The sequence below is a fragment of the Antedon bifida genome, chromosome 6, assembly GCF_963402885.1.
Source record: "Antedon bifida chromosome 6, ecAntBifi1.1, whole genome shotgun sequence".
NCBI lineage: Eukaryota > Metazoa > Echinodermata > Crinoidea > Comatulida > Antedonidae > Antedon > Antedon bifida.
The window spans coordinates 13,663,175-13,690,224 of record NC_136231.1 but is presented as its reverse complement, the minus strand read 5'-3'; the positions used below and the strand labels follow the sequence as shown (position 1 = coordinate 13,690,224).

At 34.1% G+C, this 27,050-nt stretch overlaps 2 protein-coding genes across 4 annotated transcripts in view; both read right to left on the bottom strand.

Moving 5' to 3' along the window:
* LOC144845486 (E3 ubiquitin-protein ligase RNF170-like) overlaps positions 1-27,050 on the bottom strand; it is a 291,346-nt gene that overhangs the window by 69,060 nt on the left and 195,236 nt on the right. The window lies entirely within an intron of this gene.
* The window catches only part of LOC144845471 (nucleotide sugar transporter SLC35D2-like), a 38,365-nt gene that overhangs the window by 9,936 nt on the left and 1,379 nt on the right, over positions 1-27,050 (bottom strand). For 2 of the 3 annotated variants that reach the window (XM_078702840.1, XM_078702841.1), the window contains exons 2-8: positions 18,096-18,129; positions 13,965-14,051; positions 11,914-11,981; positions 10,653-10,724; positions 10,242-10,310; positions 8,216-8,318; positions 4,089-4,249 (exon numbers count right to left, since the gene is read on the bottom strand). In XM_078702840.1, the coding sequence (XP_078558966.1) occupies positions 4,089-4,249; positions 8,216-8,318; positions 10,242-10,310; positions 10,653-10,724; positions 11,914-11,981; positions 13,965-14,051; positions 18,096-18,129 (594 nt within the window). The remainder of the gene's footprint in view (positions 1-4,088; positions 4,250-8,215; positions 8,319-10,241; positions 10,311-10,652; positions 10,725-11,913; positions 11,982-13,964; positions 14,052-18,095; positions 18,130-27,050) is intronic. The other variant, XM_078702842.1, reaches the window with a different exon arrangement.

The following is a 27,050-nucleotide window of genomic DNA, read 5'->3' as shown; positions in this document are numbered from 1 at the left end:
TAATACAGTAGTCCAGTGGCAGGAGGGGGGAATCACCACCCGAAAGGGGACAAATTGCCATCCAACTTTTCTAGACCAGAATTTTCCGTAGATTACGAATATGGAAGGTAATCGATCAGGATAGGAAGCGTTTTCGAGATATAAGGGGTCAAAGTTTAAAATTGACCAATTACAACAATGTATTATGTATATGTATTATAACAAATTTATTGAAGCACAATTTGGTCTTTTATTACATTTTTATGATTATAAGTGTCTATTCAATCACCTTGTGAAAAAAAAATCCTTTGTAATTAAGGGTCAAATGTCAATATTGACCAATCATAGAACGTACCTCTAAAACCAAATAAAAACTTATATTAATAAAAATTGGATGTTTTCTTATCCTGTTAATCAATCATACGCAATGTAAAAGAGCGAATACATCATTTCATCAGTTGACATAAGGTCAATTTCATCAGTTGACATAAGGTCAAAGGTCAACATTTTAATACACGTATTAGTTAACAAATAAATGCAAAGTTGTCCAAACTATGATATTGATGGTTTTACAATTAATCAAATTATTTGATTAGTAAAGTTATGTTATTTCATTATAATTTTGATTAATATAATTATAATACTGTTTTTAATCAAATCAGACTTCGATCAGGATAGGAAGCGAATAGGAAGAGATAAGGGGTCAAAGTTCAAAATTGACCAATTATAACAATGTATTATATACATATGTATTATAACCAATTTATTGAAGTTCAATTTGGTCTTTTAATACATTTGTATGGTTATAGGTATCTATTCAGTCGCCTTATAAAACAAATACTTTTCAATTAAAGGTCAAATGTCAATATTGACCAATCACACAATTTGCATATAAACCCAAATACAAACTAACATTTAGGACAAAATGTTATGTTTTATCATTCTGTTAAGACATCTATCAATCATACACAATCAAAAGAGCACATTTATCATTACACAAGTTGACATAGGTCAAAGGTCAACATTTGAACAAGTGATATACTAAATAATGCAAAGTTATGAGATTGATGTTCATAAATGTAATCACGTTATTTGATCAGTAAAGTTATGGTATTTTTATATTTTTTCTAGTGCGCATTATTTTAAATGTATTAAAATAATACTGTAAAATAAATAATAAAATTATTAATATTATTAATATTATGACGGTTAAAATGTTATGATGTTAAAATGTTACGCTGACCTTCAATGATTTGCCACTATACAGTTGCATTTATTAGAGCTACAATATTCGTTTTTGGAAAATAAACTACTATTCATCAGAACCAGAGAATACCAATTCGTACAGGATAGGGCATAGGCAGATCCAGGTGGCCAAACTCAATCCACAACTCAATACACAGACAGACCACAATTTTTATATAGCCACAGATAGTTTGGCCCATACAGGAAAGAGTTTCCGGTACACAAAAGATTCTAAAATAACCCATATGGATTTGCCTGAATGAACCCTCTAAGGACCCTTTTGGGATCTCTATGTGGTGTGCTACATAAGGCCCTGTATTAGAAATTAATATGGGGTAAATAGTTCATAGATGAACTATGAAATAAAACTAAAATGTTCACCCTCAATCTTTAAATAACATTTATGGATTTGCCCAAATGAACCCAAGGGCCGATCCTTCATGGACCTTTCGGGGTTCTCTATGTGGGTCTACAAGAGACCCTATATTGGAAATAATGTATGTGTGGTGAAAATGTGGGTTCATAGAGATATAATAAATATCCCTGTGCACCCTCGATCATCCATAAGGAACATTTTATGGATTTGCCCAAATTAACCCAAGGGCCGGTCGTTCTCCATGGATGGACATTAAGCCCCATAATGGAAATATAAGAGGTGACACTGTGATTTCATATAGACAGGCGCGGCCCATGGAATAAAGCTGCCTGTGCACTCTCGATCCTTAAGGAACACTTATAGATTTGCCCAAATTAACCCAAGGGCCGGTCCTCCATGGATGGACATTAAGTCCCATAATGGAAATATAATGGGTGACACTGTGGGTTCATATAGACAGGCGGGGCCCATGGAATAAAGCTGCCTGTGCACTCTCGATCCTTAAGGAACACTTATGGATTTGCCAAAATTAACCCCCCAAAGGCCGGTCCTCCAGGGATGGACATTAAGCCCCATAATGGAAATATAAGGGGTGACAATGTGGGTTTATATAGACAGGCACATGGAATAAAGCTGCCTGTGCACTCTCGATCCTTAAGGAACCGATTTGGATTTTGCCTAAAATGAAACAACAGCAGGTCATCTATTTAGACCCTTCTGTGTTTCTCTACTGTATGTTCAGTTCTACATTTGGCCCCTGTATCGGATCAATGCACTTGGCTACATAAGTTACTGTGTAAGAAATATATCAGGTAACTAAAACTGTAGGTTCCAATATTAAGCCATGGGAAAAGCCTGTCTGTGCACCCTCAATCCTTTTAAAAGGAACCCATATGGATTTGCCAAAATGAACCAAGGGTAACTTCTGAATTCTCTATGAACCGTACATTCCGTTGGAGATACATGGATACCTGATTGAAATTGCTCAAATGTTTCTGAAAGACATTGTACTGTATAGTAGTAGTATTCCCCTTCCACACCTCTTTGCATTAAATCCGCCCGATAAGCTCTTATGTACAGGATTTCAAAGCAATAATCACACTTGTATTTTTCAAGCAGTATAATCTATTAGATTGAATAAAAATATCTATTATAAACAATTTGCCGTTAGAAATCTCTATGCCATGTCGTTATTTAGATGAGAAAAACAGGTCAAAGGTTAAAATTACAGAAAAATAGTGTTTCAGTCACTTTTTGAAAAAAATGTTGCATTATGGCAAGTATAAACATATATATTGTGAACAATTTGATACCAAAATTGGCTCCTTACGACAAATATTTATTAATTTATGTTTTTATAACCTTATTCAATTATGTCAAAGGTTAATAACCACACTTCCGGTCATTTTCAAGCAATATCATCTGTTACACTGAATATAAATGTATATCTTGGGAACAATTTGCTTCTATTTTTAATTCTCTTCGACCTGCCGTTACTTAGATATAGCAAAAAGAGGTCAAAGGTCAAAATTGCTAAAAATGGGGTTTCCGGTCAATTTTACAAAGAAAGTTCTGTTAGAGCTAATATATACATATACATTGTGAACAATTTGACACCAAAATTATCTCACTAGGTCCAGAATTTCCAGAGATATAGCATGTTTTTATATTGGTCAATTTTGAACTTTGACCCCTTATATCTCGAAAACGCTTCCTATCCTGATCGATTACCTTCCATATTCGTAATCTACGGAAAATTCTGGTCTAGAAAAGTTGGATGGCAATTTGTCCCCTTTCGGGTGGTGATATCCCCCTCCTGCCACCGGACTACAGGTACTGTATTAAATTGTCCTACAGTATCATAGGTTTGAGTTGATAATTTAAAAAGGTATATAAAAATAAACATAAAATATATAGTAAAGAGTTTACATTACAAACCATTGTGTTTCAACATCAGGTACTGAAGACCTATAGTTGTTATCACAGGTGTATAATATTTACAAATCATATATAAAAGCAACAATACAAAAGAAAAACAATCTATATATTGGGAGATTTAAGTTCTGACCGTTTCTCCCATGCAGCTCTTGTGTATTGTTTACAAAACAAATCAAAAAAGGTCTCAGATTCTTTACAAATCGCGATAGAATCTCCACCTAAAATATATTGTAATTTATCATCAGCACTGGCTGTTGTGTAACTTGTTGTGCTTGTTAAATGACACCATATGAAAAGTGTAGGGGATTTTCTTTTAGTGTCCTGATCATTATCATCAACTGAGCCGTCTGGGAGAACTATTATATTGAAATGTCAACCAGTATAAAGAAACAAATCTAACTACAAACTATTATTAGTCTGTAACTACAACATAAATAAAATCTCTCCTAAATTTGTCAAGTGGAAGGAGATATTAAAAAATTAAATACGCACAATAAGCACAATTCATAACATTGATAGCAGTTTAGAGATAAATTTAAATGCCACATACCCAAAAACACAAGCCAACAAAAACTGGCAGAAAAATGCTGGATTATGCCAATTATCATATTGTAGTGCTTTATTTATTTCTCCATTGTACAATGCTATACATGATAAGGGAATCACCATAAATAGTGCATTGTAAAATAAAACACCATTGTTTCCTAAATCCTGAAATAGAAGATTTCATTATTAATAATACTCAATAATCCAATTAAACATGTGGTTTAAATAGTATTGATATAATATTAATTGTACGCATATATACAGTATGTTCATATTCATATATTTGTGTTTTAAACAAAATTGAATATCACAATGATAGAATTGAAATAAGAATAATTAATAAAGAAAGAAACAGGTTCAGTGATCTGGGATATAGTCAGGGAGACTATGTAATCCCGTGGGATTTTTATGAATAGAAGATCCCACCTATTTAGATATGTTGAATACAATCCAAACAACAGGAAAAAACATGTTGACAACGTTGGAAGGGTGGCAGAGGCCCGCCATCTTGAATTTCAAAATGGCTACCATTGAAATTTAAAGTGTTCATATCTTGGTAACCACAGACTGTAGAGACTTGTTTTTGGTCTCAAATTGTTCATAATATACAACTTCATATTAGCTCTAATGGAACATTTCCCGCCAAAATGACCGGAAAGGCCATATCTGACCGTTGACCCTAATTGACCGGAAGTGTTATATCTCTATAACCAATAGACGTAGACATTTTATTTTGATCTTAAATTGTTCACAACATACTACCTTCTATTTACTCTAATGAAATATTTTTCGAAATAATAACCGGAAATGCAATTATTGACCTTTGACCCTAATTATGTGGAATTTTTCAAATTTTCATTACTGCTTGACATAAAACAATCCTGGTCTGAAATTGTTCATAACATGCATATTTACAGTTGTGCTAATGAATCAAGTATACATATCCATTATACTGTATCTAATAAGGAAAAGGAAATCATGGCAGTTGATTAAACTTTTAGCCAATCACAATCAAGCATCAAGCAGTGTGAACTGCCAATTGGAGTCTTCATCTTAAAGCTACCGAAACATTATACCATATTTCGTCGCACATGACAAATTAAATTACGCTCAGTTAATCCCTGCGTACCTGGCAGACATGAGAGCATCAGATACAGAAATATGGATAGAATTCAACGATGGCAACTGGGTGGTAGATAAAAATTCATTGCCATTTTGTGCTATTGTTCCAGATCACGTCTCATCAAGTACTTGGTGGGCTAACTGGTATTTCGTTAAACCCTTTTTCACGCACACAGTTTTTTCTAGTGGCTCTTGCTCTCGCTAAAGAAGCTGAGACAATGACTTTTCTTCCCAGTAGATATTTATCAATATCAAAGCATCATGATAATAGTAATACAACAGATCTCCAAGCAAAAATCGTAACGGACCTGACATGAACAATCAACAAGCTGTTTGCTCGTTAACTAGTTGTATCCAAGTTGAGGGACCTCAGACAAGCCGTTGGTACAGTTTTTTGTTGTCCCAAGAGCTTTATTTGCAGCAGATGGTTCATTGTTTCCTACAATGTCGAAGAGTGACTTGATGACGATTCTTGAAAAGCTACCAAAAACGATAGAAGTCGCTCACGAAACAAATGACTCAACAGAAGAAAAAGTTGTCAGGAACTATAAATAAGTATGTATTGTCGATGCTATGGCTTATTTGCAATCACTAAGTAAACTAGAGAATATTGAAACATGCTTCGATCTATCAGAACATTTCATTGAACGACACTGGCAGAAGTATGGTAAAATAACTGTGATGAGGTGCATTTTGTATGTGACCGCTATGATACTGGAGAATCACTCAAAGCTTCAAACCGCGCGAGACGGCTAGGTGGCAATAAAGCTGTAGCTTACCACATTACAGATTCAACTTCAACCGGTACAATCAGTAGGCAACGTCTTCTTGCTTATGTATCAACGAAAGATGGACTGGCGACGTATTTAGCTGAAAAGATATTAGATCATGTGGAAGAAACAAGAAGCATCTTGTAGTTTGCCTGGCGAAACAAAGCGAAGGCTACACATAGGGAAGTAAGCAACCCTGCAAGTAGTCAGGTGGAAGCTGATACCAAACTCATTTTGCATTCCGTTGATGCAACAACGAATGGTGCTACCACACTAGATATATACTCACCTGACATTTACGTACTTGTACTAGCCATCAGACGATACCCCATTATATGTCAAAATACAAACTTTGTTACAGGCACTGGCAAAACCCGCAGGACAATTCTATTAGCGCAATCCACAGAACACTGTTTGAGTCCAAAGCAGCAGTCCTTCCAGGACTGCATGTTTTCTCAGGTGCAGATATTACTCGTAGATTTTCTGGGAAAGGCAAAACTACATTCTGGAAGGTTTTGGAGGAACTACATCCAACTGCCATGAAATTATTAGGAACAACAAATGAACTATCTGAAGCATCATTTGTGTGTAAGCTCTATATACGAAACACAGATTAAAAAAATGTTGCTGATGTTAGGTGGTGGCTTTTTAAGAAGGAACAAGACCAATCAAAGGGTTTGCCTCCAACGCTGGGTGCATTGCGGCCTGCCATTTTAAGGGCACACTATCAGGCTATAATATGGAACAACGATGTCATTGCTAATCCAACTATACCAGAGCCTCAATATTTTGGTTGGGATATTGTAGATGGCAATTATAAAGCAGTTATGACATCTTTGCCTCCAGCACCCCAGGGTGTTATCGACCTAGTGAAGTGCCACTGTACAAAAACATGATGCAATTCAAGTGCAAAAAAAACCGGTTTAAACTGCACATACCTTTGCAGTTGCTGTGACGATTAGGAATTATGTGACAACCAAGAGCAGGCAAGTCTCACTGATGATGAGGATAATGATGACACTGATGATGAACTGCTGTATTAAACTTATACCGTAAAACAATTTAGTCCATAAAATAATTGATTTACACTTTTGAAGCAAAATAACTCAAAAAGACAATTAACAACAGAACTATGCTCTAAATAGTTTGATATCAAGATCAAGTAACTATGTCAACAGTACGGTATGGAGATGAACAAATCCAGATAACTAGGGTCAAATGTCAGTAATTGTATTTTCGGTCATTATTTTTGGAAAGTTTTCATTAGAGCAAATAGAAAGTTGTATGATATGAACATTTTGGAACCAAAATGAAGTATCTATGTCTACCCGTTGTGGAGATATGAAACTCCCATTCAAATAGGGTCAAAGGTCAGAAATAGCAATTTCTGTCACTTTTTTGGGTAAAGGCGCCATTAGAGCTGATATAAAGTTTTATATTACGAACAATTTGAGGCCACAATCAAGTCGCTACGTCCACCAGTTAAGGAGATACAAAACTTCCGGTCAGTTAGGGCTAAAGGTCAGAAAAGCCATTTCCGGTCATTTTGGGGTTAAATGTTCCATTAGAACTGATATAAAGTTTTATATTATGAACAATTTGAGACCAAAAGCAAGTCTCTACAGTCTGTGGTTACCAAGATATGAACACTTAGAGTTTCAATGGCGGCCATTTTGAAATTCAAGATGGCGGGCCTCTGCCACCCTTCCAACGTTGTCAACATGTGTTTTCTTGTTACTTGGGTTGTACTCAACATGTCTAGATAGGTGGTATTTTCTATTCATAAAAATCGCACGGGACTTTATTATTCGACATAGTCTCCCTGACTAATAAATGTACCCATACGTTCACATAATTTTGTTTTTCAATGATACAGTATCTAGGATGGCCTTTAAATTCATTTCCAAATGGATCCCAAGTTACAATAACACTGGTAAAACATTGTGATTGCAGTGGAACACCTCCTTTGGGACACTACCAGTAAAGCTCTGTCTTCACTATTAAACTTTATGTGACAAAAAGATGTGATTTGCCCATATATGGACATGATGATGTCATATCACTACTATATTCAAACATATCACTACCATATTTGGGCACATCAAACTTTTTTTATCAAACTAGTTTTGTAGTGTAGACAGAGCTTTAGGGGGATACTTTGTCTCCTTGTACAAGTGATCTACAGTAATTAAAATAACAATGTTAAAAGGATAAAGCATGATTAATATATAATACTTACCTTAGAGTCTAATTTCTTTTTTACATAAACATTATTACCTGCTGTAAATATATTGTTCATTGAAATAAAAAAATAACCTAACATATCAAATGCTAGATCATCACTGAAAAAGAAAGAAAATATCGTAATCAGTTTATGAATATCATATTTGTACTACTTGGCTATTCTATCATATATTATTGTATAGGTCATATTAACATATTTAATATATATATATATATTTTATATTATAAATCCAAAGGCATAACCGAAAAAATGACAATGCTGTGGGTATCAGTGGCTGGATCTCAATGGAGATACAAAAAAAAAAAGCAAAAAGTTAAATCAAAATGATAAAGTAAAACAGCCAGAAAAGTTAGCATCGCTTTCGGGCAACACTGTCCTTCATCAGTGCAGGTGAAAGTACTTGGACAAAGATAGTTAAATAAGACAAAAACTGCCTGAGTAGACAGGAATAAAAGAAATAAGAACAAAGGAGGCATAGGCTGGTGAATAGAGGGTGGGGAGGGTAAGAGTAGAAAACAAAGAAGATAGCTTGGTAGATATAAACAATTTTGGAATAGAAAAACAGCTTAAATGGTGTTTAATATTGAAACTTAAATTTAGGTAGTCAAAATGAAATAATTTTACCGATCTGGGAGTATGTTCTTAATGTTAAGTCCAAAAGGTTTTGTGGTTTTAAGTAGTAATTCCCAGTGGTTTTCTTTGTCTTTGCGAGTTTTGTCGCTCCATTTGACATCGTGGTCTATTGCAATAACTCTGAAATTTACAATCGAGTGACCAGCAGAATTAAAATGTTCGGCTACAGGTTGATCAAGCTTTAATGTTTTGATAGCTGATCTGTGTTGCGTCATTCTCATACGGAGAGTGTTTTTTGTTTCCCCTAAATACTGTTTACCACAAATATTACAGTATACGCGTTTTTGTTTACACAATTAATTGATTATCTTATCCGAAAGATGCGGCCAGTTTGGTTACTCTTAACATTTTCAGTAGTCAACCAATGAACAAGATTTGTCGCAAAGGTGGCTGCCCAAATTTTGGCTGTCATGAGAGTTAATTTCACTCTTAAATTTGGATCCGACTTATATATCATGAAGGTTGGGAGGTCTACAAAATGCAATAATGGGTGGTTCCAGAAAAACAGTCTTGAGACATTCTGTGGACTGTAGAATGGGCATATGTTTCTCAATAATAGCTCGTAATGGAGGCAACCTAGGGTGATAGGTTGTGACCATGAATGGCACTCTGGTCGAATTTGGCTGACGTGGTTTGTACGTCAGTGTTTGACATCGAGGAATATCTTTTGCTTTCTTTATAGCAGATTTGATGTATTCCTTCTTGTAATTTCTATTCTGGAGATGTCCGGTTATTTCTTCTGTACGATTCTGAAAATCTAAATCTGAAGAACAAATACATCTGATACGTAATGCTTGACTGTACGGTATGTTTTTAGTAGTGTCTGAGACGACAACTGCTAGGGAGCAGGTACATATTTTTATCCAAAAGCCAATCTAACAGTTCTTTGATGTTATGTCTGGCTGCAAAAAAACGCGCAGTGTCTGTTAAGGGGTGTGGAACTGATTGTGTAGCAGTCACAAATAAACACTTTCAATTCCGGAGCTCAGTATCATGTTAGATTGCCTGGCATGCAAGGCAGTATGGGCTTTGTTTAGAGATAGACTATTTGAATATCAAATGAACAAGGTGATTTACTGCAAGAAAACTTGTGATGCAGATATAATGTATGATCAAATTTATATCATACATTTATTTTACAGTTTAAAATGGTGTTTTTATCACAAATATGTAAAATTGGCAGGTACTGTAATATTTCAAATATCCTATTATTGTAGTAGCAATTCAAAACATTCACAGCATTCATTTAAAAAAGAATCTTTAAAAAAAGCCCATCTTGAAAAGAAGCCCACCAAAAGTAGGTATTACGGTACTATACATAATAATATACATTTACACAATTAACTAATCAAATGAATGAAGACATGTTATAATTAGCGTGACAAACCTTGCAGCTACAATAGCTCCCAATATCATGGCATATACAGTACATTGTACACGCACACTCGCTTTCTTTCTACCAAAAAAAAAAAAAATATTACAATCAATTTTATCTTTACTTTTTTTAAATACATTTTTTATATGAAGAATTTATTAAGAAAATATTTGTTAATTGATTTTTATCTATTTATTCAAAAACCAACAGGGTGTCAAAAACACAAGAATCGCAATAAAATACAATATAAAATTTGATTTACATAAATCATATATCACCAAGTTAAAACTATACTATAAACAATAAGAGAACTAAAAATATCGACATTAATCATCATAATATTTTAATTATCAATTATGCTAACATTTGAGTAAGTTTATAGTTGATATAGCATGCTTCCTACCTATCTACACTCCTACTCACCCCAATAATAAAAACTCCAAACACATTGTAAAGAGAATTGAGAATCTTCTCAGAACTGTGAACATTGGTAAGCTGTCAGTTACAAAAGAATTAATAACTTTAGTTAAATTTCTTTACATAAGTTGGGATATTATTACAGAACTCAATGCTGATTATTTTACTGACCCACTATTACAATGTTAGCTAGTTTGTTTTTTCCCATTTGAGTTAGATTCAAAAACCAGACAATTACTAAGCCGAATAAAAGAACACTTCTAATAACGCTATCATAAAAAAGGTTATAAATTTCACGTGATATTGAAGGTTTTAAGTTTTCGGAGGAAAAACATTCTCTGGCTTGCTCTTTTTGTAATAGATAAAGTGTTGGCTCCCCAATTAAGGTTGTTATCAAGATACTTAAATTCCTCGACCATTTCAATATTTTGTTCATTGATAGTTATGGCACTTGGAAGTGTTCTTTTGGAGCATCTAAAGTTAAAAATGATCTCTTTAGTTTTATCTGTATTTAAGGTTAGGAAATTATTACCACACCATGTGGTAAAATCATTGATTGACTGTGTATAGTTTTATTCACTATTATCCTTAACACTGTCATCGGCATACTTAATTAAACAGCAGTCATCAAATTTAATTTTAAACTCATTTTTGTATATATGCTGAACAATACAGGAGAAAGGAAGCATCCTTGTGCTGCTCCAGTATTACATACTAAAACATCAGATGCCATGTTTCCAATAACAACCTTTTGAGGGCGATCTGATAAAAAATTACTGATCCATAGGATGAGATTAGAGTTTACATTGAGAGCCCTCAGTTTATCTATGAGGAGATGTGTTTGTATAGAGTTAAATGCCGAACTAAAATAGAAAAACATAGTTCGAAGATACCTATTTGCTTTATTGTTTTTATCTAGTTTTGACTGTACAAAATGGGTGAAGGTAAATAAACCCATTTTGGGTTTATAAGCAAACTGGAACCAATTCCAACAATTTTATTTTTACTGATTACGTGAATTTTGAAATGCCGACAAAGAGAGGGTTTTGCCAGATCAGGTTGTGATGAAAGAAAGAGAACATACATTTATATAGTGGGGTGGGGGTGAAGATGGAGAAATGTCTAGGGAGGGGATGGACTGCTGCTTCTGTGAGGATAATCCTCGTTTATGTAGAGCTATTTGTGTGTGTGTGTCGTGTGAACAGAGTACAACCTTTGCCTATCGAATACTCCCACCGTTACAGTGAACATATAGTAAAAACCTTACCTCAGCTTTTTTGTGCCACCGAGACCAAATACCATATTTCCCATGTAAATAACAGGTAATGGCCATATCTGGTTAGATAACGAAATATGATGAATATGAATATTATTTATTATATACTGTACAATTTGTGATTTTAAATGTAAATATATTTCTTATTAAAGGCTTAGGAAAGGTTATTATTAATGGCCAATTTAATGAGGATATTTATTTTTTTGTGGTATATTATAATTATGATTAACTAATATCACATATCACTACCGTACTGACGTGGGTATAAGCCCATCCCCTTGAACTTATACACAAGGATCCAAAAATGCAGACAACAACGCACGTACTGTGTATTCAATCTTGACATCATCCCTCAACTGAAACCACAAAAGGTGTAGAGTATCGGAAAATAGTTTGTGTCATAGAATTTTAAACGTCAACGTCAAACAAGAATTTATCAAGCAGAAAAGCAAGTATTATTGTTAGATAGAAATGTACCAGACATTAAGCCTGTTTATGGCAGCTGATACCAAATAGGGACAGGACTGCTAGGCCTGATATGGCCTAGCTAATATTAGCCTAGCTTGGTTATAATATGCGGTGTATGGAAGTCCCCAGACAGGTCAACCATCACAAAATTTATACTCGCCTTTACCAAATACAAAATAAAGTATTACGGCACCTACTGTAGATCTTCGAATTAATGGGTGGGCTTATACCAGAGTGCCTCATTTTGCACAAAAATTTGTCAAAAGTTGGGGGTGGGCTTATACCCGAGTATGGGCTTAACCCGAGTATGGGCTTATAGCCGCGTCAGTATGGTAATATTGTTTTTACTTTGTATTGTATATTTTTTAGCTGTATTCTGGATGGTGTGTGCCACTGTATTTTATTTATTTTATTTTATTTTATTCAAACTCATTCAACAGCGGGAAACCCGCCCCTTACAGAATGGAATAAACTATACCATATAAAAATATATATAAATCTTAAAATCTAACAATACAAAATTATACAATTTTACTAATTTTATTACAAAAACAATTATAACGGTCAAAAAAGAGATCAATAGAATTATCTTTAACAACACAATTATTAAAAAGAAGACAAATACGTGAAATAAATCCATTCTTGGTAACATTAACACGACAATACGGCACATAAAGAAGATTACATTTGGAATTACGAGTACGACAACCAACAGCTTTAACATGAAAGGAAAACAAAGAGATAAAATTACAATTGAAACGGGAATTCATACATTTATACAAAAACTGAAGATCGAACATAGAACGACGAGAGACAAGCGAAGGAAGAGAGACAGACAAAGGAGGACAGTGACAAGTAGAATACACAAAACGAACAAAACGATCTTGGACTCTTTGAAGACGGGTACTATGAACAGACGAAAACGAATTAGACACAACACTACAGTATTCAAGATGGGGACGGACAAGAGAAACATATAAATTAATTAAAGTATTAGAATTTTTAAAACACCAGCAATTACGACGTATCATGCCTAACATTCTATTTGCTTTACTAACAGCAGCATCAACTTGAGGAATAAAATTTAAGTTACAGTCGATAATAATACCAAGATCTTTATGACGGTCAATTCTTTCCAAAACATGATTATTAATGCTGTAATCATATTGGATATATTGTCTTTTCTTAGTAATCGTCATAATTTTGCATTTTGGTAAGTTTAAACTCAGCTTCCAGGTGGTGGTCCATCTGAAGAGTGTACCAAGGTCATTTTGAAGGGAAACAGTATCATTAGGGCCATTGATAGTATTAAAGAGTTTAAGATCATCTGCAAAAAGTAAGCAAGAAGAAGAAAGATTAGAAGGGAGATCATTGATAAAGATATTAAATAAAAGGGGACCAAGAATCGAGCCCTGGGGGACCCCAGACAAAACAGTGAGCCAATCAGAAGCTTGACCTTGAAACATAACGCGTTGCTGCCTGAAATCAAGGTAACTAACAAATAATTTAACAGTCTTTCCAAATAAAAGTTATTTAAGTGGATAAATACAATTTTGAATGATGGGGAAATATACCTTTTTTGGAATCTGTCTTGAAAAATCTGGGTAAGTCACAATATTCGCACATTTCGCAATGAACAATAAAACTATTGTTGCAACCATCTGAAAATAAAAATAATATATCTGAAATAGTAATTGCAATGTAATCATTATAATGTTGTTTTATTTCTTCTTTACTATGTAGGTCATGATAAATACAGTGAATGTCTGAAATAATTGTGTTTAGTTTTTATTTATTTATTTATTCGGTATAAAAAAAATCACAACAATCCCAGCGGGCAAATGTGATTTACAAATATAAAACAAAGAAGAACACAATAAAAAAAGCAAGCAAACAATCTTAATTACATATGAACGGGAGCATATAAAAAAACGAAAAAAGGAGATTATAAAAATATACTAAATTATTATGATTATTTTTCATATTAAAGTTTCGCAATTATTTATTTATATTATACAGAAATTCAAATAAGCCTATACTTTTACTTGTCTACATCTTTGGAGTACAGGAAAAATTACATTTAAAACAATAGAAAAATATTACAAATATAAAAATTTTAAAAAGTTTATACAAACAAATACTATTTATTATCAAAATTTAATATAATTGGTATAATTTTATGGCATTGATTGGTATACAAATAATGAATGGTTATGATTTACTAAGTACTATTTAACGATCAATAAATAGTGTGTACTTATTGTACACCATGTCCAATCAAATGACAGGAATTTATTTAGGTGTTTATAACATTTTATAGGTTGTTACCAACCTGAGAGATTTGAAATGCGTGCTAGGAATCAGCAAAACGATCATATTTTGCGCTGCAAACATCAGGGGAATGTCCGCAATAATAATGTACTTCCGATACGATAAACGATACAAATATTATTAGATTGTATGTTACTCTTTTGTTTGTTAATCTGTAATTCAACGTTATTTTCATGATTCTTGAATTTATTTTATTTCTAAATTTCTTTTTTGGAGGGTAAAAATTGAACTGATCCACCAACCAATGGCAAGAAAATTCAGCGCAGTTCGGGGTTTCCCCTTTTATAAACGCACACAACATCATGACTATTGGCCCATCATTCGTCCCAACGAGTGACCGCGGAAAAATTAATTATTAGTATTTTTGTTGATACAGTATGTGTGGTGTTATAATATGAATACTCACATAATGTTGTATACTTTTAAAGTATACTTTTAAAATATACCAATCAATTTGAATGCATTTTTCTCTCAAATTGTGATAAAAAATGATCATGCATATAATTCTGCTAAATACGAGACAAATATGTGGTCACTCATGCAGTTGATCAAAATGCATGTTTTAAATAAATAATTTTGTTTGACAAATCCAAAAGAAATTACTCACATTCTTTAGCTTTCGCCATCTTGTCTGATGGCTTGATCACAAGTGATCCGGTCCACTGCTACTTCCTGGAAATCTGTTGTTATTGTTTCTAGGTGACGTCATACTTTTTCGTAGCAATGATGTGTATACGTGATCGAGATATACAGCCCCTTCGTCGCGGTTGATTGCGTTAGCCCCCCTCTTTCTGATTTGGATTGCCTCTCTGATTCTACGCTTGAATGGGTTAGAGTCTCTGTCAAGAATTTTGGCCCCCTCCCAATCGATGATGTCGAAGGAGTGGCAGAACAAGCTCAAAGGATTTTTAAGAAATATGGTATTTCCACCGCCATGCGTCCAACGAACACTCTTAAAAGCATTCTAGTCCACCCCAAAGACAAGAAGGACATCACCCAAACAAGTGACATTGTTTACGACATTCCTTGCAAAAGTTGCAAGAAATCATATATTGGGGAAACAGGTCGTCAATTTGGAGTAAGACTGAAAGAACACCAAAAAGACACTGAAACGGTCACCGATCGTAAATACACCCGGGCAACTAAAAAGGAATCAACATCCGAAATCCACAAATCCGCCATCACAGACCATGCAGCGCAAGAAAACCACATCATCGATTGGGAGGGGGCCAAAATTCTTGACAGAGACTCTAACCCATTCAAGCGTAGAATCAGAGAGGCAATCCAAATCAGAAAGAGGGGGGCTAACGCAATCAACCGCGACGAAGGGGCTGTATATCTCGATCACGTATACACATCATTGCTACGAAAAAGTATGACGTCACCTAGAAACAATAACAACAGATTTCCAGGAAGTAGCAGTGGACCGGATCACTTGTGATCAAGCCATCAGACAAGATGGCGAAAGCTAAAGAATGTGAGTAATTTCTTTTGGATTTGTCAAACAAAATTATTTATTTATTACCTACAACAATCCTACAAAATGCGCTTATTCACGAAAATGCATGTTTCATTAAAAATCACTTCGAAATGCGGGACCGTCCTGCACGATGTAAGACGGTTGGTAACTACCGTATATTTCGGTGTATAAGTCGCACTTTTGACACGCAAATTTGACCTCTAAATTAAGGGTGCGTCTTATACACCGAACATAAATGCCTCACCACACAGATTGTATATATCGTCACCTCGTTGGCTAGGCCTGAGTAGGCTGGCCTAGATACAGTGTACTAATGTAACGGAAACCTGCTTCTGCCTAGTTTTCAAGGCATTTTAGCGTGATGTTATACTAAATATGATGAAAAGATTTGCTCATTATGGAGCTGTTTTAGGCGCTCCGATAACATTTCATTTGTAAACGTTTACGATTGGAATAGTATTTATTTTTATACGCACGATCGCCGACCGCCATTCTTGGCGGCCACATGGTGTATGGTATTCGACTAGTATATTCTCCAGGTGATTATAGCATGGACCTAGCGTACACACTTCTCGGATACATAGATACTAATCGAATACGATTGTCCGTGAAAACGTGCGCCCTCTCGAAATGATCGACGTCGAGCGAGGCTAGCCCACACACGTGCGTGTTACACACACGGTCATGCACTCGATGTTGCGGGTGCGAAACTCATGAATAACAAGTTAGAAACAACTTGTTGAGGTAAGAAAAAACCAAAATAAAGGACGCCGTTGTAGATATAACAAAATATATTATTACAATAATATTGATTACAATTTAAAAAAACATTGTTTTGATGAAATATAAAGTGCGTCTTATACATCAACGATATAAAAAATACCGATATTTTACTCTCAGTTATGGGGTGCGTCTTATACACAGGTGCGACTTATACACCGAAATATACGGTATGTGTATATTTTTCTTGTTTGTTATCATTTATCATTATATAATATTAACCTTATTGATCTTGTCAGAATCTTTATTTATTTATTCTTTCCTTAGCATTATTTTGTCCGTCAATTATCTTGATATCTGTTTCATCTAGCTAATTCAATTTTTCAGAGTATATTCCTTATCGCCAGGAATCGATGGGGTTATATGTTTTCACGATGTGAAATAATTAAACCAAATTTGGTACTCATAAATTTCAGGTCATACTTCATCATATGACAATACAAATATGTGCGTAATGCATATAACGTATGCGTATGCACGCTTAAACTTTTCAAAATTGTCAAAATTTATTTTCGATGAAATTAGAGTAAGTTTCAGGCAATTTTTAAGTGTTTAAAAATTGCAATGAGTGCGCAGAATTTTGCACGCGCACTGCACTTTAAACTATAATGCGCACTCTTTTTGCCTGATTTCTGTTTTACAACCTTTCTTTAGCAATTTCATCATATTTTATTCACTTTTCAACTTGAATCCATGTTATACAAGTGACAGGTAAGGCTATGCACGTGTAAGTTAAAAAAATGGCGAAAATATGCTACATTTTAAAATTGTTCGTTCAATTTTATTTAATATACCCATGAAATGAAAAAGTAACCTATATTATTATGTAACAAGGGTGGTTTATAACATTATACGCAGAGGGATCTTTGGGATTGTGATACCGGCTACTGTATTTGCATTAGCAAAATCCGATCTTCATATATTATAAATAATTAAAGTTTCTGACAAAATCAATCAAACAATATATATTTTAAAAATCAATTATCTTTATTTAAATCAATACATATAACCTATAATTCGTCATAGTGATGAATTGAATCTAGTTTTAATTTATCTTTATCTTGTACCAATCAATGCAGTAATTCAGTGAAATATTCTATTTGTATTTATTTACCTGACCTATACCGACAAATTGGAAGGAAGGAAACCTAGAAATGGAATATAAGAAAAATAAAACGTTAATATTAATACAACATAATATGAAAATGGAAAGTGAATATGGGTGGGGTTGATTTTCCGGGTGGGGTTGATTTTCCAGGTAGGGTTAACTTCATCAAGGTAGGCATAATCTACTACAATAGCAAAATATAACTTGGGCCTAGGCCTAGTGACTCCCATATGACACGTGTGTGTTATTGGTACGAAGTCTCCACAGTAAGTTCTCTACCGGCCCTAAACCGTCTTGGCCCCACGTCAAGTCGGCCCCAAGGCAAGTCGGCCTCTAATAAAGTATGGAACGCGAAATGTGCAAAAAAAGCGAATTGATAAATTATAATATTAAATATTTCTTCACATTTTTTTTACACAGGAATAACGTTTTAATGAATATGCCTAATACTTTAACAAAAAAATAATAATATAAGAATAATATAATATAATATAATTCTCACAGATTTCCTCATCTTATCGTTTCAAATTAATTAATTAAATTTCAGTATATACCATTCATGGTTTAGTTCAAACCCAATTGGATAGCGACTCTTATGGCAGAACAGCACTAGTCCCTCAATTGTACGCATGCGCACCTAGATCAAATTGATACACCCTCATCTATCAGTGTTTTTATTCACGAAGCAGGATCTCTGTAGAGATACTTTTTATAAACACATTACACACAGAACATTAATTCTAAACCGCCCAGTGATATACTGAAATTTAATTAATTAATTTGAAACGATAAGATAAGGAAATCTGTGAGAATGAGAAAAAGTCGCCCCAACCGAGATTCGAACCCGGACATAATAATATATTATATAATATAATATAAGAATAACTTCACCAATTTTTCTTTATTAAAGGCATGTGGCCTATTATATTATTAGGCTTGTCCCTCAAAACATGAAAAATGAAGATTAATTAAATCAGACTATGATTAGGTCATTTTGTAGTTTTAATAAAGATAATTACCTCCGTACAACTAGCTTCAAAAAGGCCTAACCAAAAACCCATTGGCTGACAGCCAATTTGATTACCTTTTTGCTTTAAATTAGGCCTACATTTTTTCAGGTAAATAAATACGATTGGCCCCAGTTGTGTTTTATTTTATTATTAGGCCCAAATCCTGCCATTTCTTTTTTAATTAACTATTAGCACTTTTTGCTTTCTATACTTTATTAGAGGCCGAGTTGACTGATTAGTTTTTGGCTGAGTTGACCTGAGGCCGAGTTGACCTGAGGCCGAGTTGACTTGAGGACGAATTGACTTGGGGCCGACTTGGCATGGTCTGACTTTGGCAGAGATGGTTTAGGGCCGACTTAACCTGCACCCTTCTCTACCAGGCATCCTAGGCTACATTAGGGACTTCACAAAACACGATGGGGAGCCATAGGACGGTGCTCATGAATAATTTATGCATGAGCTTTAACAAAGTTAAAAGCGGCGTTTGAATGCGAGGCCGCAGCTAGAGTGTTGACAAAGTGCGAGGCAGTGTGTCATGCGAGGTACGCCGAATATTTGTGCGAGGCATCATTTTATCATTTCCAAAAGTTCAAGGCATGCGAGGCATGTAGTTTACATTTTCAAAAAAGTGCGGGAATATCTTAACGTGCTACTATGCTATTGTATAAATCAATTATTTAAGACTACAGTATATCATAAAAAATAAAAATGAATAAATAAATATTCATCATGTCAAATTATTTGAGTTCATTTTTACAACAGTGCCCTAAACTGTTCTCAAGTTGTGTGTGGATAGTTGCCATCTGTAGGTGCCTTTTTTTATTCACCGACAGTCTTCCGACGATTGCTGTTGTTGCTATACTAGTATGACAATCAACATTAAATGACTCAGTGCTTGATTGGCATGAGGTCGTATCAGTTATCATATGGACATGCTTCATCCTCCCAGTTTTTAACATTTTCTATAGGGTTACCAAAAAAAAGTTAATGTTTTGATATATTTCTTTTTTTACTTGTATTGTGTTTCAATCATGGTCTTTAAAAATCAAGAAAACAGCACATGTTATTAACACTGTATGGCCATCTGCAGGGAAAATTTATTGATTATTTTTTCCTGTTTTTTCGCAATGATTTTTAGTTTCATATTGGTCCAGGTAATAACCTCTGAAAGCAAACCGACCCACCTCCCTTTTAACTTCAGCATGTATGGGAACGCAAAACAAAGAGAATCAAACTTGACTTAATGTTGGCGGCGAATAAAAGGTAACCGATATGTCAAATCAAACGATTAGAAAGAAGCTAATGATTGGCGAATAAAAATGTCTGCGCGAGAGAACTCTGGAGCGCGTGTGAAAAGAAGACCATCATTTCAGAATACAAGGTCGATATCCTAAGATGTCTAACCGTGTTTGGTGCCTTCTCTAAACAAAAAAGGTAGAAATAACAAGAAGGAAGTCGACTCACCAGGGAATGAAAACCAGTGTTTTTACCATTGATTAGCTGCACTGTTTAGATAGAAGAAGAGGAAGTTTTCCATTTAATTCGGGACTACTGTTCCTTTTACAAAATCGCAATTTAATTGAAAATGTAAGTTTATCATGCTTTCAGATTCATCTTTAATAAATATAATTATTTATACTGTATTCATTCGGTGGGGATGCAATTATTGCTATCGGCTTATGGAACGTCTGGGTGTGTTCATAATTTATTCATTTATTTTTGTATGCACTGCAACCTTTTAAAAAGATGGTAGCACCATAAATACAAAATTATACTTGATAGGGTATGTATCGGAATCAGAAAAACAAAGCATTAATTAACAACATGAAACCAGACTGATTTGCAACAGAAAAACTGATGTTTTTTGGGGTAATAGAATTTTAAAGTAAATGTTTTTTAATAAACTTATTTAAATGCTGCAATATTTAAATTATCTATCCTTTATGGCAATCTCTCATAAGGTGTAATCTTAAAAGTCAAAGAAATGTTAAACTAGAAATAATAATGCATCATAATAAAACTGATTGTCTATTATGGTAAAAGAAAACTTTTATTTAAATCAATAATTATTTGAAAATGGTGTTTGCTTTGTTCTTTTCATTTTGGTAACATCATTCATGAAGATGATTTTTATTGTTTTTATAATTTCACAATACAGTATGTTTTGTTTTTTTTGTTTTCAATTAAAGGGAGAATTTTTTCCGTATTGTGAGGTGAGGTGGATTTTGCATACCTTTTTGTCCATGTATTGCTTGCATGTCTAACTGTATAACTCACTAACAATGCCACTGTACTTTCACGAAAATTGATAAGAATCTCAAAAATAAAGCCTTAATTAACAACATGAAACCAAACTGATTTACAACAGAAAATACTGTTGCTTTTTAATCAAAACTTTTTGTTTTGTTATTTTTTAAATGTAATTTTAAAGCAAATGGTTATTAATAATAATAAACTTTTATTTCTAGGCTACAATATTTAAATGTATATCTTTTATGGCAATCTCTCACAAGGTGTAATCTTAAAACTAGAAATAATACACACCATATGAAAATGTATTGTCTATATTATCATGGTATGTTGGTTATAATAATATGTTTAACACTGTGTTATACTGTATAGTATATGTTTATGACATAGAAAGTATTATATTCACTTAATGTAAATATTTGTAAAACGAAGAAAAGAAAACTTTTATTTAAATCAATAATTCTATATTAAAAAATGTAAGAAAGAACACACAATAATAAACGATCTGCTATTGTTCTCCTACTATCTTTTGAAAATTATAGGTGTGCTACAAATTGCACTCCTCAATACATTCAGTGGTGCTGTAGCTGTGCTGTTTGTATTTTGGTGTGTAGAAGTTTACCAAATTTAAGCGTGTTGTAAATCGCAATCCTCAAGGGCAGTTTAGGAGTGTGTTAGGTGAGTGATCACACTCGCTCGCCTTAAAAGACAAGGCCTGATAAAACCGCACGATTTTTGCAATAAAATTTGTTTGTTAGGTATTTGCAATATTGGTTCTGAAATACTATTCTGGCAGTATGGACGATTTCATCGGCTTTGATGTGCATTTTAATTTTATAAGCATAAATAAACCTTTTTTCCAAACTTTCTTTTTAGAGAAACTATGGGGTAGTAGTAATACTACTATAAACAAGCGATAAGCTTGTACAAATGTTTTACTTAAAATATTTTTTGTATTTTGATGTTTTTTTAAGGGGAAACTGACTCTCTGAGTTATAAATTGTTTGCTTTAGTTGCTCCTGACCATTGTGCTTTGTTTCTGTTCTGTATCTGTGTATAGGTCGAATAAATAAATGAAAATGAAAAAATGAGATAAACAATATTATTCAAATATAGGGCCTAAAAGATTGCAGAAAATGATCATATTTAGCCACCCACGCGAATGATGTAAACAATACAGTAACAACAACAGTTTTCGAAATAATTTATTGCATATAAAATTACATTTTTTTTACTAATTTATTTTATATATATCGACAACATTTGCAATATCAATAAAATATGTTATTAATAATCTTTTAAAAACTTGAGAAATACCCAATGTATATTAACAATCATTGGTTTGGACTATAAAGTGAGACGTTCGGCCCACAAAGTGGGACCAACGTCTCGGGGCCGAAACATCCCGGATTTGTACATTAATTTTGTTTAATTCCTGCCTCGCACTTTTAGGAAATAATAAAATGGTGCCTCGCATTTTTTTGTTTACAGTAAAATGATACCTCACACAAATACTTGACTTGCCACACTTGCCTCGTTTGCCACGCACTTTGTTACTACTCCCTAGCTAAGGCTAGGCCTATGCTGTATCACCAGAGCCAAGCGATTCAGAAGGGCCCAGCGCCACGAGACAGGAGAGACTGCAGGTCGTCGTCTTCGTGCAACGTTGCGTAACTAATAAAACGGCTACTATGTTGACTGTATATGATTTTACGCTCTATATTCGTCGTCTTCCCCTAACCGTCATGTTTCGTAAAGTCCCTAATAATAGCCAGGAAAGCAAGATTTCTAGTCGGATACAGGTCAACCCGTACCCATACCAACTCGTACCCACCAACTCATACCCAAATTTTGGCTTACTTCGTACCAACATTTTTGGCTCACTCGTACCCATCATGGGCTGGCCCGTACCCATGTTTAATGCTATTTAAAGTATATTTATATTACATTTAAACCCAGTTTTAATACATTTTTAGATACCAATCATAATGATCGATACTGTAAAGTGTAATGGCAAAAACTACTGACCTAAAAAGTATAATATATGTACAGACTCGTAAGAAAAAAGCACAGCCACCGTATTTGGGTACCGTAAATCTTCTAATTGAAACCCTGGGTTATTATTCTTTTGATTGTTTTTTAGGGTAGGTTACTATTAGAAGGGGGTTAATATTAGAGTAGTGGGTTACTATTACTAATCTTAAATTAGGCACCTGAAAATAGTAACCCACCCCTAACTTTTCTGGTCAGCAACTCATAGCAAAATAATAAAACAGTGAAATAAACAAACTTGGTTGAACTCGTAACTTTATTTTATAAACTCAAAAACACTCAATCCTCCTCCACTCCCGAGATCAACATGCATTATCAAAATACGGTTGCATCATAAGTTTTTGTGACTCTAATAGTAATAGTAACCCCCACGCGTCGCGCCACTTGCTTAGAGAACTAAACGATGCAAATATAGCACCCTCATTTGTTATTCTATAGACGTGACGAAAGACTATTTGTGATTGGTAAATACTCACTCAAGGTAGTAACCTGGTATGCGCGACGTGCTGAACATCCGGTGATTCGGCTCGAAGAAGACGAATTATTATTTATTCGGCTTACCTGATAATAATATTATTATTAATGTAGGCTTATTGATGGAAATTCTTCTGTTAAAAACAACCTAGGCCTAAGTGAATATTTTATTGCCAAGGAATCATTAATTAGTAATTATCTGTATATTATTCTTCGCAAGGTATAGGTGAAAGCAACGCCTAACTAGGCAGGCTTATTACATAAATGAGTCCTAGCTACACCCGACCCAGTAGATATTCTACTGTTGGCTATATTATACAAATAAGCGAAATGTAATTCCAGAGTGGATGTCAAATCTTATATTTTACTGATATGATATAGCCAACAACAAGTAGAATATCTAATCTGGGTCAGGTACCTAGGCCTATGCCTCCTTTATGTAATAAGCCTGTATATAGTTAGGCGTTGCATTCACCTTACCTTGCGAGGAATAATATACAGAAAATTACTAATTCATGATTCCTTGGCATTAAAGGCCTAGGTCGTTTAAATAACAACAGAAGAATTTCCATCAATAAGCCTACATTAATAATAATAATATTATTATCAGTTAGGTATTATCTCTCGTCGCGTCTATAGAGGGTGAATAACAAATGAGGGTGCTATGTATGCATAGTTTAAATAGTTTAGTTAATTTCTTCAAGCAAGTTACGTGGCGCAGCGGGTATAATTGTGTGATGATGTTGACTAATCTTCGCGAGTTCAAGTCTCAGTAGATGACTTTTATTTATTTATCGCCAAACGTGAGTGTTGCCACATGAAAATTACACAATATCATCATACTCGAGAATTTACTGGATTTTATATGTTTAATGACAGGGACACAATAATCACGTGAAAATTACTCAGTCAATATCATCGTACTCGAGGAAATATACGATTTACGATCCTCGAAGCAGTAGTCATGTGATCCAGTTTCAACCAATCATGTATTTTTTATAAATGCTAATGGCAACATTAGTGTACACTCTACTATTACATGAATCTTGGTGGAGGTGCAGTTGGTGTATACAGTACACAGGAACTTTCCATTAATGGACAAGAAAAACCGTTTCAACAGAGGCCTACTATGTACTATAACCTATAGCCTCATTAATATGAGTTTGTTTGTGTAGGGAAAGCAGCTGAGTGCCAGGCTGGGGGGTGGAGCTGCATGTGTGCGCTGATTTCTGTGATTCAGCCCTGGGGCTACTGTCTAAATCATAGTACTGTACTGTATTTGAGGACCCCCTTTATTGTCCGCATTTGCTTGTTGTTTATGGTCACCATCTGTAAACAAAGTTTAATTAAAAATATAGGCCTAAATAGGCCATTTGGAATAAAAATAAAACCCTCATATATAGTTCCTATGGACGAATGAACTAGACGCAACACAATTTCCAACATTGAATTATAATTCCTTTACTTCTAATTTGGCTATCAACATATCGGATTATAATACTACCAGTACTGTATATTGTATAATGAAATAATATTTGAGATTGAGTGCATGTTTTTAACGCTTTATGTAACGTCCACCAACCACATGAACTTGCTCTATTACTACAGCATCGACATTGTCGCCCATTATTAAACTTCTGGATTCAACATTGCTAGGTCTAGCCCCGGGGCTGAGTCACAGAATCAGCGCACACATTCATGCAGCCTGGCGGCGCCGATAAGCATTTTTTACAGACACGATATGAAAAAAAATCCAAAGTCCATATACGATGACGTCACACACACGTACCAGCACCTCATTGGCTGATTATGACGTAATGCAATTTTACTGTACCTTTAGCAAACGAAGTTAGGATACGGTACCGTATCTTTAGCCACAGCGTTTTTACAAACAGCTAACAAAAAATACAATTTGCTAAACAAGCCAGAAAATGTCGTCGGCAAACTGAATTAAAACAATTTTCAAATTACGGTGTTCAAACGTTATTTTCTCTCATTTTTTCACGGTTTGATCATCTAACTTTTTGTTTTAGATTTTAATTATTAAAAGAATTATGGCGTTGATTCATTGTACATCACTTTCAAATCTACAGGATAAAACATTAGATATTTCACTGTATGGCCTAGTTTTGCGCCATCAAATCGGTAAGTGTAAGCCAATGGGTACGAGTAAGCCAACAAATGGGGGCGCTAGTTCCGTTTCGCACCTGTCATTTATTTCGACTCAAAATTTGTTAAGTAACTTTATTGTGAGTACCACACCTTAGAATTAGGCCTCAAAAATACTTTTAATGAAGGAGATCACACAAAAAGTAACAAATAAATCCTTTAAATTGATGAATTTACAGACGTGTTTCTCGCACATCGGTTCATGAATTTTGCATACGCCTTGTTCAATGTTGTTGTTTCTATGGAGCGCCAAAAGAGCAATCATAATAGAGGGCTAAAAACTCAGTATAATGCGTATATTTAATGCATTTATTGGTGAAAATTACGTTAAATTTTAAAATATTTTGTCAATGTCAATGCAACAAAAATGTTACTGTTGATACTGTACATAGTTTTCGCAGTTTTCATTAACTTTTAAGAATGAAAATCGACAAATTCATCATCATATTAAATGTACTGTAGGTTTATACCTCAATGATCTAAATAATAGTCCTCTTAGTCGTCGGTTGATATTTGAAAACAGCACATTATTAGCAGTAAAATGTTACAGCATTTTTATTGACAAAATATATTAAAATTAAACGTGTATTTCAATAATAGATGTATCAAAAGAAGATGCATTCCACTGAGTTTTTAACTATCTATTATATTTGCACTTTTGGCGCTCCATAGAAACAAAAATACAGTCGACCTTCTCATTTACGTACCCCTTGGTCTGAGAGGCATTCGTAAATGAAAAAGTTCGTAAATGAGAAGGTTCGGGAAAAAAGCGCCCTCTATTAAAATCAGTTGTAAAAACATGTCCAAACAAATGCCCTATGTAAAACTTACTGTGCATTAGTACAGTAAAAGAACAAACAGTATTAAAAATACAGTATAAAACAATTAAATTTAACATGTAAATTAACACCTTAACTGGCAAAAAGATTGATATTTCTGCTTTTTGTTATGTTACAAATATTCTCTGTACCAAAATTCCATCGTTTACTTTTTATTATTGCATTTT